The sequence below is a fragment of the Stegodyphus dumicola genome, chromosome X1 (genome assembly GCF_044657685.1).
Source record: "Stegodyphus dumicola isolate Sdum_Otavi_A_Nest chromosome X1, ASM4465768v1".
Taxonomy (NCBI): Eukaryota; Metazoa; Arthropoda; class Arachnida; order Araneae; family Eresidae; genus Stegodyphus; species Stegodyphus dumicola.
Window position 1 is genome coordinate 28758636 of NC_140780.1, and position 12263 is coordinate 28770898.

General features: G+C 32.6%; 1 protein-coding gene across 1 annotated transcript in view; it reads right to left on the bottom strand.

The window, feature by feature from the left end:
• The window catches only part of LOC118198717 (neuroglian-like), a 207712-nt gene that overhangs the window by 21966 nt on the left and 173483 nt on the right, over positions 1-12263 (bottom strand). Inside the window, exons 19-20 of the mRNA XM_085807673.1 lie at positions 11902-12090; positions 8233-8364 (exon numbers count right to left, since the gene is read on the bottom strand). Coding sequence (XP_085663799.1) covers positions 8233-8364; positions 11902-12090 — 321 coding nt within the window. The remainder of the gene's footprint in view (positions 1-8232; positions 8365-11901; positions 12091-12263) is intronic.

Sequence of the window (12263 nt, forward strand, 5' to 3'; positions counted from 1 at the left end):
AGTTATTTTATTACTAAATAATACATGCACCTGCCCAGTAAAAAGGTCTTTCTTTTCCAGAGACTTTTCTCTGACCTCAACACACTTGCTCCCCAAGCTAGTATTATGATTTTACATATTATTTCCTGTAGTTTAAATTTAATGTAAATACTTTTTGCTATAATTAAAAACAGAAATCACGTAAAATTTTATTTAAATTAAAAATATTTTCTGAATATTTTGGGACGAAATACGAATAAAATAAGTATGAATGGGAAACGAATGATCCATACCAAAGCCAAAAAGACCAGCCCCCCTCCCCCCCATTAACATAAAAAAACCAGAAATTTCATGTGTCAGATGAAAAGAAACTAAATAACGCTGGACATATAGCAGTGAAATTTAGATCCAGGCAGTGTACATTTTGTAGCACAAGGAAGAAACCTCATAGAAGATACATGTGTGAAACGTGCAATGTGGGTCTATGCATGTACTAAAAAGACAAAACATGCTTTGAACAGTGTGATAAAAAAATTTGTTCTTTGAAATTAAAAAAAAAAAAAAAAACCACCCAGCCTCTTTTTTTTTATCCTTAGTTTACTGAGTTTTTTTAATCCATTTGGCCAAACGTCCTTATTATGTAGGTACTTATATTTTCACTGCTATAGAAAAATTACATAAATGTTTATTTTTTAATTTTACCTGATGATTTACTTTGTAAAATAATGTACAAAAATTATATATAATGCAATTCATACATATATTTTTTTTTTTAATTCGTAAATTTTGTCATTGTTTAGACTTAGAAACACACGGACACACAGAGAAAGCTAAGTTTCCCCCCTACTACCTCAGTAAGTTTCAAAGTCCAAGACGTGTGGCGGTTTCACAGAGTGACCACCACCCACACAATATTGGGCTAGAGTAGATTTTTTTTAATTCATACATTATTTGTGTCTAGGATCATAATATTCAATTTCTAGAGATTTTAGTTAAAAAAATTATAAAAATAATATCGCACGCCAAAGTGTTAAAGCCTCATTTCCATTAGCGTGGTGTGAATACAAAACATCATTGTGAGAAATGTATTCGAAGACAGATGAACCGTCACAGTATCTGAACGGAGCACGGCTAGATGCAGACTGAGCTGCGCAACGCTCTGACCCCAAGATGGCCGCGCTAGCCCCGCCCCTAGCGGACAGAAACGTAATCTACTTCCTGGATGGCCCTCGTATTTTATCCATAACCCATAAAATTATAAATTTTAAATTTGTAACCCTTTTTATAGGAAAAGTTATACAGATATGCTATATATATATATATATAAAGTGGGTACAATAGGTAAGAGATAAATAGCGCTAATAGCTGCTATTTAGCATATCAAATGTTGTATGAACTTAAATCCATTTAGTGCGAATACAAGTTATTATTACTTGCGCAATTGCTGCAAAGTTAGTTAATAATAATTTATTTCCTAAACAGTATTGACTAATTGATTATATTATCTCCTAAGTTTAATTAAAGTAGAATTATTTTAAAAGTGTGCATCCATACTGGTAAGTTATATTTTGAAATGTTTTGAAGTAATCTGAAAGCAAAATGTTAATAATGTTTTAACGGGGACTGGAGTTAAATCATCACGAAGAATAATATATCAATTGTAAAAGGAAAAATTAAAACATGTAATTATTGTCATTGATTGGAAATTAGTTGACTTTTCAAGGGGAACAAACCGACTCCCGTTCAATGAACAATAATTGATAAAAATACGTAAATATGAAAGTGTTTCATCTTTACTCGAGTTATAAGTTAAAGCCAAACCGGCAATTCTAGTCAGGCCAAAAATTTCCGCGAATAGTTGCTACTCAAAGAACTTATTCTCATGAAGTATTTTAGTCAATTCAATTTGGAGTAAAAATCAATTACTGTAGAGAAATCCTGTAAAACTCGAGTAACCGTCCCCGATATATATATGCTTTCAAAAGAAAAATTTGTTTCAAGTTAAAATATATATATATATATATATATATATATATATATATATATGCTATATTTTAAGGAACGTGTTTGCAAAATTAATTTCACAAGTATTTCTGCAGCAATTTAAAAATTGTTTCTCTACAATATAAATAAAACATCCAAAAATCACTGCACATATATTCACGTAGAAGTAAAATGAAAAATTATAAAGCATGCTTTAAATTCCTGTCATATTGTAACTTAAAATAAATCTTTCATGGTAAAAATTATATAGAAATATAAACTATTAGATTTAAAGCATATAACATATATGCTTTAAATCTAATAGTCTAAGTCTAATAGTCAACATATACAAATTAAATTTTTCATGGGGAAAATTAAATAAAAATATAAACTATAAGATTTAAAGTATATAATAACATATATAAATTATAAAACACAAAGCTGAGAAAGTTGTAGACAAGATGCAAAAGGGGTTCAAGATTCGAACTCACATCCCTAGAGGCCAAGCTAAGTTACTACCTTTATCACCATACAGAACAGCCTACTGAAATTTGGCAAATAGATGACATAGTAAATGAGTTATTAAACTTATTTTTTGGCTCCCATTTTAGAGTGTTATCCCATGAAAAAATTCAAAAGTTTGTTCTGGAACTTCTACTGCATTTCCTACCTAAAAAACTTAAAGCGGTGTTTCAAATGAAATTTGACTGACTGTTAAAAATATATTCAAAATAAAATATGTGCTTATAAATACATGTAAATTAAAAGGTATATTTATAAATAGAAACATACAAATTTAACGTTTTTCATTTCAAAATTTTTACGTTTCAAAAGGAGGGGGAATCTGCTAATGTCGTATATCATTTGATATAGCACTTGGTGACCGCCGGAAACTAATTTTCTTTAAAGGCAAGTGCATATGGATGACTAGGACTGGGGAATGACTGTCAGAGACAATTTTGCAAATCTACGAATTTTATTTCTAAACCTGAATTTCTTGGCACTGATAAGAATTCTCACACAGATAGATTATTTTAGTGCAATTATATGTGAAATTGCTGTATTTTTCTGTGTAATCCAACACGAATAATACATAAGAGACAAGCTATGCCGGAGAAGTATAAATACAGGACCAAGTCCTCTTACCACCAAGAAAATGGGTACCTCTGAAATTTGGTGAGATATCGTCAAGCTAGCAACAATTTAGTCAATCGTCAAGCTAGCAACAATTTTAGTGACTTTTTTGTTGCCAAATTTGGTGACAAATTAACAAAAGTCGCCAAACTTGGCGACCATTTGGTGACATTTTGGTCCAATCCCTGTATCACAGAGAGAGCATCTGCTCTGTCGCCCATGCATGCCAGACTGCGGTCATGTAATTTATTCCCGCCTCTGGGTTAAGGTAACCACATAAGGTTTACCCTAAATTAAAAATAACAAGCGACTTGCCAATGGCTACAGATATTTTTGGGGAAAAGCTCCTTATAGCTAAGACCAAATGGTGAAGATGTTTTCGGTCATTCAGTTGTTGTTAGCTCATTGTGACTTTGGAGTACTGAGATTTCTCTGGGTAGCTTTCTCTTTAGCTGCGCTTTACACTGCTTTCAGTTTAACATTCATAAAAGTTTGAGCTGTAACTACACATTGCACTCTATAATACAATGAAGAGTTAAATGATTATTTTCACAGAAAGTTCCATATCTCTGAAGTGTTTCGTTTAATAAAATAAATTTTATCAACCTGTCATTGGACCTGTGTGTATTCAATCTGTAACAAACCCATATGCAGGCAACACTTTTTGGTCTCATGAGTGGGCTGAATGCTGGTGACAAGAGGGCTGGATGAGCAAGTAAGACTGCTGGTGATTGCTTTTGCTGCATTTGAATAAAAGACCGTCAAAGGAGAGATGAAAGTCGGACAAGAATCCGTTAAGAGGAGGTTAAAGCTAGCCAACATTCCATTAGCGAAATTAGTGCCACAACAGGGAACAAATTCGAGACTAATGACGACAGAATAGACATGGTTGAAAATAGAATTGGAGAAATTCAGTTTCTTCCATCAATGAACAAATCAAAGATAGAGTTTTTGCCATTGCGAAACAAGCTGTACCTTAATCAAATGCACGACAGTAGGAAGCACTTCTGATGGATTGAAATTTTTACCCATGTCTTCTCAGCCCACTATGAAGCTATCCATATATGATGGCAAGGCCCGCCTGGGAAGTGTATAAGACACATTTTCTATAGTGGTAGATGAGAATGGATGGTATTCTCAAACTAAGGGTTTGTCATCTCACCGCTTCTTTGAGAGCAGACACAGAGGATATCCTTCAAACTCTTCACAAAAAGCAGAGGCTAGGCTTTCAGGCTCTATCGAGCACAATGAAGCTGCCTTTTGGGAAGAACAGTTTAAAGGTTTACAGTAGGCTTCAATTAAAATCCCATCAACAAAAGGCCATAGAACAACTCCAGGAACTTGGCACAGATGTTGAAAGGGTGTCTCATCTTGCCTTTTCAGAATGACTGCAGAAACAAGAGAAATCCTGTCCCTGCATACTTCATAGATGGCATCCAGGATCCAGAAATACAGAAATCTCTGCAAATGGCAGATGTCAAGGATTTAAAAATTCTAGTGTATGCTATGAAATTCGAGGCAGTCCAGAAAGCAACTCATAGAGACCACCACACAATCAAGAGCTGCTCAAATCCAAGAGGCAGTAGATCAACTGACTGCTGTATTAGACCATTTAGCCAGACAAGTCAATGCCTTGGGACAGAATAGAAGTGACAAGAAACGAACCTTAAAGTGATGGAACTGTGGTGCTAAAGGCCACTGTAATAAGCGTATAAATGAACTGTAGAATGCCCCAGGGCATGGGAAAAAAGCAACAACACAGGAAACAAATTATGGGTTATCTTACAGGAGTTTAAAAGATAAAGAGAAGTCCTGTTTTAAAGCTCTTCAGATTTATACAGTGAGTGGCAGTAATGGACTCTTGATCATGGGATATAGCAATGGAGTTCTGTGCAATATGACCATCAACACAGGACTCAATTTTTCCATCATTCAGAAAGATTTAGCTCAATAGTTTTAAGATAAACTAATCTGGATGCAATCCTGCATTACCCTCATACATCTGGAGGTAAAATGGAGAGGATGGAAATTAGATGTAAACATCATGTTTGGAAGTGCCACCTACCATCACACGGCATATGTGGCAGATATTACAGATCCTTGTATACTCGGATTGGACTTTCTAAGGAAATATAATTTTGCCTTGGACTTTAAAAATAACAAACTGCAGCCTCTGAGGACATAACTATCCATCATCGGAAGGGATTGGATAGTGGAAAGGCTCTTCAATGGCAGCTGACACTTCCAAGATCCTAAACTTCCTGAAAGAATTACACAGCAATTAAACAAGAATCCACTTCGGAATAATGAAGATGCTACATAGAGCTATACGGCGCTTTTACTGAAATAACGCAAGGAAAGACATGAAAAAATGGTGGCAATTTTGTGATGCTTATGCAAGTCAGAAAAGAACGGACAAGAGAAGCTGCAAAGTTACAATGTATTTGTGCCATTTGAATGTATTGCCTTTGACATTTTGGGACTTATGCCACAAACTGCTGATGATAACAAATACATCCAAGTGACCTTAAGAATATCCTAATCCTCCTGATCAGGAAGCTGTCATGGTAGCAAAGATAATAGTACAGCATCAAATTTCCAGATTCGAAGTACCTTTTCAGTTACATTCTGATCAAGAGAGAAATTTTGCTTTGGCTGTAATTTAAGAATTCTGCAAGCTACTCAGCATTTACAAAACCCAAATGACACCTTTACATCCCCAGTAATACGGTATAGTAGAAAGGTTTAATTGAACTACCTTAGTAACCTCTCGGCGGTTTCCAGAAACCAACAGGACTGGGACAAGAAGTTAACCTCTGATTTTACTTTGTAATTACAGTGCTGTCCACAAGACTACTGCCTATTCCCCACCTCAGATGCTCTTTAATTGTGATCTTCATTTGCCTCGCAATCTATTCTTTGGTCACCCTACGGATGTGCATGCATCAGCTGAGGAGTACATCCAGGATACCGAGGCTCAGTTTGAAAAGATGCACAATTTTACACAAGGTTGAGTCAGCTTGGTGATGGAAAAGACCAAGATCCAATACGAAATAAGAGCTACAGGACACTGATTCAACGAAGGTGATATGGTGTGGTTGTGGAATCTGATTTGATTGAAAGGAATCTCTCCTAAACTACAGCCACCTTGGTTTTACCACTCTTACAGAATACTAAACAGGCTGAAAGATTTTATAATACAGATCCATCCATAGAGTCATCAAATACTAATCATAAAGTCATTCATTATGACAGGCTATCCCCTTACTATGGATATAGCATGTATTTCCCATAGTGTACATAATGTAAAGAGTATACTATGACACATGGTCCTATTTGTTTCTAAATTTGTGCACTCATTTGTTGATTTAATATTTGTTTTCTGCTATTTACTGAAATTATTGTTTAAGTATTGCATATATTTGATTTAGTTGTAAGTATCGCTTCCTGTCCAGGGATTGTACTGCCTGGGACGTGCAACCCTTGGGAGGGGAGAAGTGTTGGAATTTGTCCACAGATGGACGATTTTAGTGCAGTTATATGTGAAATTGTTGTATTTTTCTGTGTAATGTAACACGAAAAAATTTAAAGAGACCAGTTATGATGGAAAAGCAAGAATACAGGGGGCAAGTCCATTTAACATTGAGTAAATGATTATCTCGGTAATATGGGAAGAAATCGCCAAAAGTCGCCAAATTTTAGACCATTTGGCGACGTTTTAGTCCAATCTCTGTATCACAGTATTAGGTATTGTAACTGAATAAACGTAATTATCACTATATTAGCTGTAACTGTAATTTGACCCTCATATCACCTTCCAGTAATTTCAAGGAGAAGAAAGTACTACAAATGTCTTGGTGGCCGTTTGAAAACTGTATAAGGCCGGACAGAATCTGCTCTGTCAGTCAGTCAGTTGTTATTAGCTGTTAGCTCAGCTTGAGTTTGGAGTACTGAGATTTCTCGGTGCAGCTTTCTCTTTAGCTGCTCTTTGCATTTCATTGCATTTATCATACATAGTTGATCGATGTGTAACTACTGCTGCACTCTGTGACATTATGAAGAGTTATACGACTATTTTTGTGGAAAGTTTCAAATCTCTGAAGTGTTTCTCTTGATAAAATAAATTTATGAACCTATCATTGGACCTGCATGTATTTAATCTGTAGCAAACCCACACACATGCAAAAAAACTTATCACTTATGGTATGCGAACTAGCACTTTAGATGCAGTTATCTTTTTCTTTTTTAAACTAACAGCTGACAGCTATCTTTTTCAATATGCAGATTTCTCACTAATAATGTCTATATTTTTCAAATTATAAAACAAGTATTTTTTAGCAAACCGTTCTTTCCTTGATCTGGAATCCACCACTTATTCTCGCACCATTATTTTCTGTTGACATTGTTTGATTAATACTCTTTTATCATGCAACCCCAATGTTTCTGCAGACACATGGAGAGAAGTTGAATATGATTCAGTTCTGTGTGATCCGTCTTTCAGCAACGCATCACAGATGTCAATTAAAGTCGGCTCATTTCCTGATTGGAGAACTGTATACACATGTTCACATAACACTGATGGAAATGGCCTTAAGAACTTAGTTTACTGCTTTCTATATCAATGATGTTTTCATATTGTTTCATCCTTTCACCATTATTTTAGTCTTTCAAACATGTAAACCTTCTTTTATAATAATCTATATGCATATATACAATATAAGCTTAGATCAGAATATGAATTTTTGAATGACTGTTTATTGGTAGAAAAAGACCAAAAGATGGACCACTGAGGAGGAAATTCACAAATTTTATCAATTTTCATTGCACTCCTCCTAATATTATTATATTTTCCAAAGCATTTTTTTAGAATTATTTGCCATTTCAGTTAACAGAAATCTTGGTAGATAGAAGCATACAAGTGCTTTTATGAATAATATATAATTCATGCAAATTAAGAGAACAAAATCTTCAAAACTAATCCATACGTAATTTAAATACAGCCATGCATATTAAACAAACAATCTAATTCTTCTTGAAAGCTAAACAAATTATAAAATTTTAAGCTGTAAACAATGCAGCAATTATTGCTTTAATTGCAATTTCCAATCATTCTAATAAAAGAATAGAAATGTTTACCTTTTCTGCGAAACTGGACGTAAAAATAACTGCCAGGGTGCCCATCAACTGCTGGAACCCATGTCACTAAAATACCTGCTTTACCCTGCTCACCAGGCAGGTGTGACCAAATAAAAGCTGGTGTATCTGGAACTAAATAGAAGATAGTTAAAAATTTTACATAATCCTGAAACTTAATACAAAAATATCCTAATAATATAAATTAATATTAAATTCACTTACATATTCCTATTGGTGTATATGAATGAGATGCACTTTTTAACAAACAAATGAGATCTTTTCTTAATCAAAAGTTGAACTGCATTGCTTACAAGAACAGGAAGGGATCTCATACTTTGGGAAAATGTGGTTTATCTAGAGCAGGGCTACTTTTTATTTCTTTAGAGAGATAAGATAGAAAAATTTCTGTTATTAGTCCTTGTTTAGTTTTTATTGATGAAACCTTAACGTCATTCCCAACCAATACTCTAGAAATATTTAACGTGTTGTTACAGACAGTAACCTTAACGTCATTCCCAACCAATACTCTAGAAATATTTAACGTGTTGTTACAGACAGTAAAACATTTTTTCTCATTCAAACACAGGGTAAAAAATTCAAGTTTTTTTTTTAAAACTTATATCAGGTTCTTTGGACTTATATCAGACTTTTTTTATATTCTTTTACAATAACTTAATAAATGGCTACCATGCATTGAAGGTTTTAAATTAGTTAAACTCCTATTTAAATGATATTATGAAGTGTAGCATGTACTTTTACACATCAAATAATACAATTAATAGAGATAATATATTATATACAAGTTTAATAATTAGTAGCATAAAAATGAGAGAATATCTCAGTAGCTTTTAGTCATTGTAATCACATGTATATATATCAACAAACTTGCATACAATATGCTTACATACAATTCAAATGTAAACTTACATACACATACTAACAAATAAACAAAAAACACTCCGCAAAGTATCTCTTACATAAATACAAATAAACAAGCTGATCATTTCAAAAGCATTTTATGGCTCAGTAACATTTGATAGTTTTATATCATCGACCAATAAATTAATCTTATATGCAGAAGGTATACGGTGAAAACTGATTTCTAATTTGTTTTTCTTATTTAACATAAGCATAACTGAGTACACAACTATGAAATTTACATTTAAACTTGTTTTAACTTTTTTAATACCATCAAACACACAGATACAGTAACAGATAAGTAAATTTTCACTTGTACATGGTGTTAATGATATCTAAACAGTTCTGAATTAAAATGTTGATTAGCCTTTTTTTTCATTTATATACCCTTCCCCAATGGCCCACTGAAAGACACGCTATGCTTTACATATTTAATAAAGTACAATTTAATCACTTTTAGATGGAGACTCATACCGAGGATGCAGCAACTCCCTTAATACTAAGAAATGAAAACATTTACCTACTTGACGATCTGTTATAGATTTCTGAGAAGATAAGTGTTTTTACAACATACTAATTTAAATCAAGCAGCATGTGTAATAAATTAGCTCACTAATGATTAAATTTAAGCTTTAGGGGAGACGAACATGAAAGTGACAAAGGTTCTTGCATTGTAACATAGTTGTAACACATAGTTCTTGAAAAACCATGACACATAATATGCATACAGTTATGGTTCACCATATGGTTCCTGTATCCACCAGTAAAACTGCTTTCACAACAGAACAATTTAATTATTTTAATTGGTACATAAGTATATGTATATATAATACATATATATGTATATATAAGTATATGTATATATAATACATATATATGTATATATAAGTATATGCATGCATTGTTATGCATACAAGGAATGAACATAAAGTGAATATTAATACATATTTGAAAATATAATTCATTGTTTTAGACATTTTATTAAAATTTGAAAACAAAAAGTAAACACATATATGGATAACAGTAATATATTAGCAATGGTAAGTCAATGTCTCAGTAAATGCTTGTAAGAAGAATTTAATATGTTACAAATTTAATGCAGCCTTTTGCTATGCCTCGCTTAAAGTATACATGAAAACGCTTTTGCTATATATTTTCCGCCTGAAATGCCTTTTCATTTTAAATCAGCATGAATATGTATTATAAAAAACACCTAAACAGATGCTTCCAATAAATAACAGATTTTTTATCAGTTACAGAACATAATCCTTAAGAAGAAAATAATAAAACCTCTTACGTTTCAAAATCAGTTTAGAAGTTTAACAAGAGTCAGGAGGTATAATTAATATTGAATGAGGAGTCCTAAATGCAAAATTGCTTTACAATGTCATATAAAATTCCAATTATCTGCACAAGTAACAGGCTCTAATAATTTGATACACACGTTCTTTTATTTCAAAATTTTCACACTTATACAAAACAGCCAGAATTTTGTTTTTAAGCTCTCATTGGTGATGTTTTTGACCACCTTCTGAAGTCTCTCCTCTCCATATTTATGTTTCAGATAAACATATGACTTCCTTTATACAACCAAATTTTACAAAGTTTCTCCACTACACTTTGCATGAAGTTTCCTCTTAAAATTCTAGTCTATACAATTTTTAATATAATCCATGCATTAATTATTATAAATTCGTTTTCTAAAATACTTCAACTGAACAATGCCTTGAAGCAATTTTTAATCAGCAGGTTTTTGTCACTTGGACTAAATAAATTGTATCACATTTAGTAACAATGTAAAATGCTAATACTTTTATGTGTTACATGGAATTATTATTTCCTTGTATTAGCTGAATGTAAAATAATCCACATGGGAGGCCCTTTGCTTACTTTTTTCAACACAATGCCCAGGTTGTGTCCCCCTGCTTCAAAATTCTCAGTGTGCAAAATGCAGTTCAAGTGCAATATTTGTGCAGTGCAGTTAAATACTGAAATATGTTTTTGCAACTTTTTATAAATGAAAACTTTACATTTTCTTTTTAAGAAAAATTTTAACTGACTGCCCCTCATCTCACAGCTGTAAAATACCGATAACTACACTTATGTTCTGCTGTTAGTTTCATACACAACAAATGATAATGAAACACTGTTTAAATAAACTGAATACTGAGTGCAAATTACCACATTTAATAAACTGATTATCTTTCACAAAACAGTTCATAAACTAGCTATCCACTTTCCACTTGCTTATATTTTATTCATATTTAAAAAACATCATATATATATACACAAGTCATCTTTCTCATATTAGAAAAATGTTTACAATATTCCTTAACATTTACTGGAAAGGCAAGTCAATCTGACTGTTACTGCTTGTAGGTATAGATACGTAGAAACTAAACAATTATTTGTTTTGAAATTTATGTGTTTCATATTTCAGTAATTTTAAGAAATGTTACAAAATTTCACCTTTAAAGCTAATATGAAAAATATACAGTTATGAAGTTTCAAAATGGTCAATTTGATGTGGTTACAGTGTTACGATGTCGTTATCCTTCTCTTATTACTATGATGGTTTCAATTGTGAATTTAAATAAGCTACATCAAAAGGAAAAAGTATATTATTAAAGGAAGAGTTTTAAAACTTTTATGAAATGGAATACTTGAAATTTCACAGACAAAATTTCACAATATACAATTAAAAAAATATGTTTTAGTTTCATGCACAACTTTTTACAGTAATAAGCTTACCATTTTCAGACTGTTCATTTGTTTTAACTTCAATATAATATGGGTCGCCTTGCCCTACTTTACTTGTAGCATGAATGGTTACTCTATATTTTGTATCAGGTTTCAAACCAGCAAGCTTTGCCCTTGTCTCTCTAGGATCAGTAATGGCTGGTTGTCGCTCCAATATAGTTCCAAGTGAAGTTCCATCCACTGAAATACATAATTATATTCTATCATTTTCAAAATTCAAGAACAAAACTGAGCAGCATACTGGGGAAAATATGTTTCTAATGCACTGGAAACCATCTTACAACGGAGGTCAAAAAGCAGCACACAGTATTTTTTCCATCTTTCAATTCTGCAAAAAGTGGATTTAACAAAGT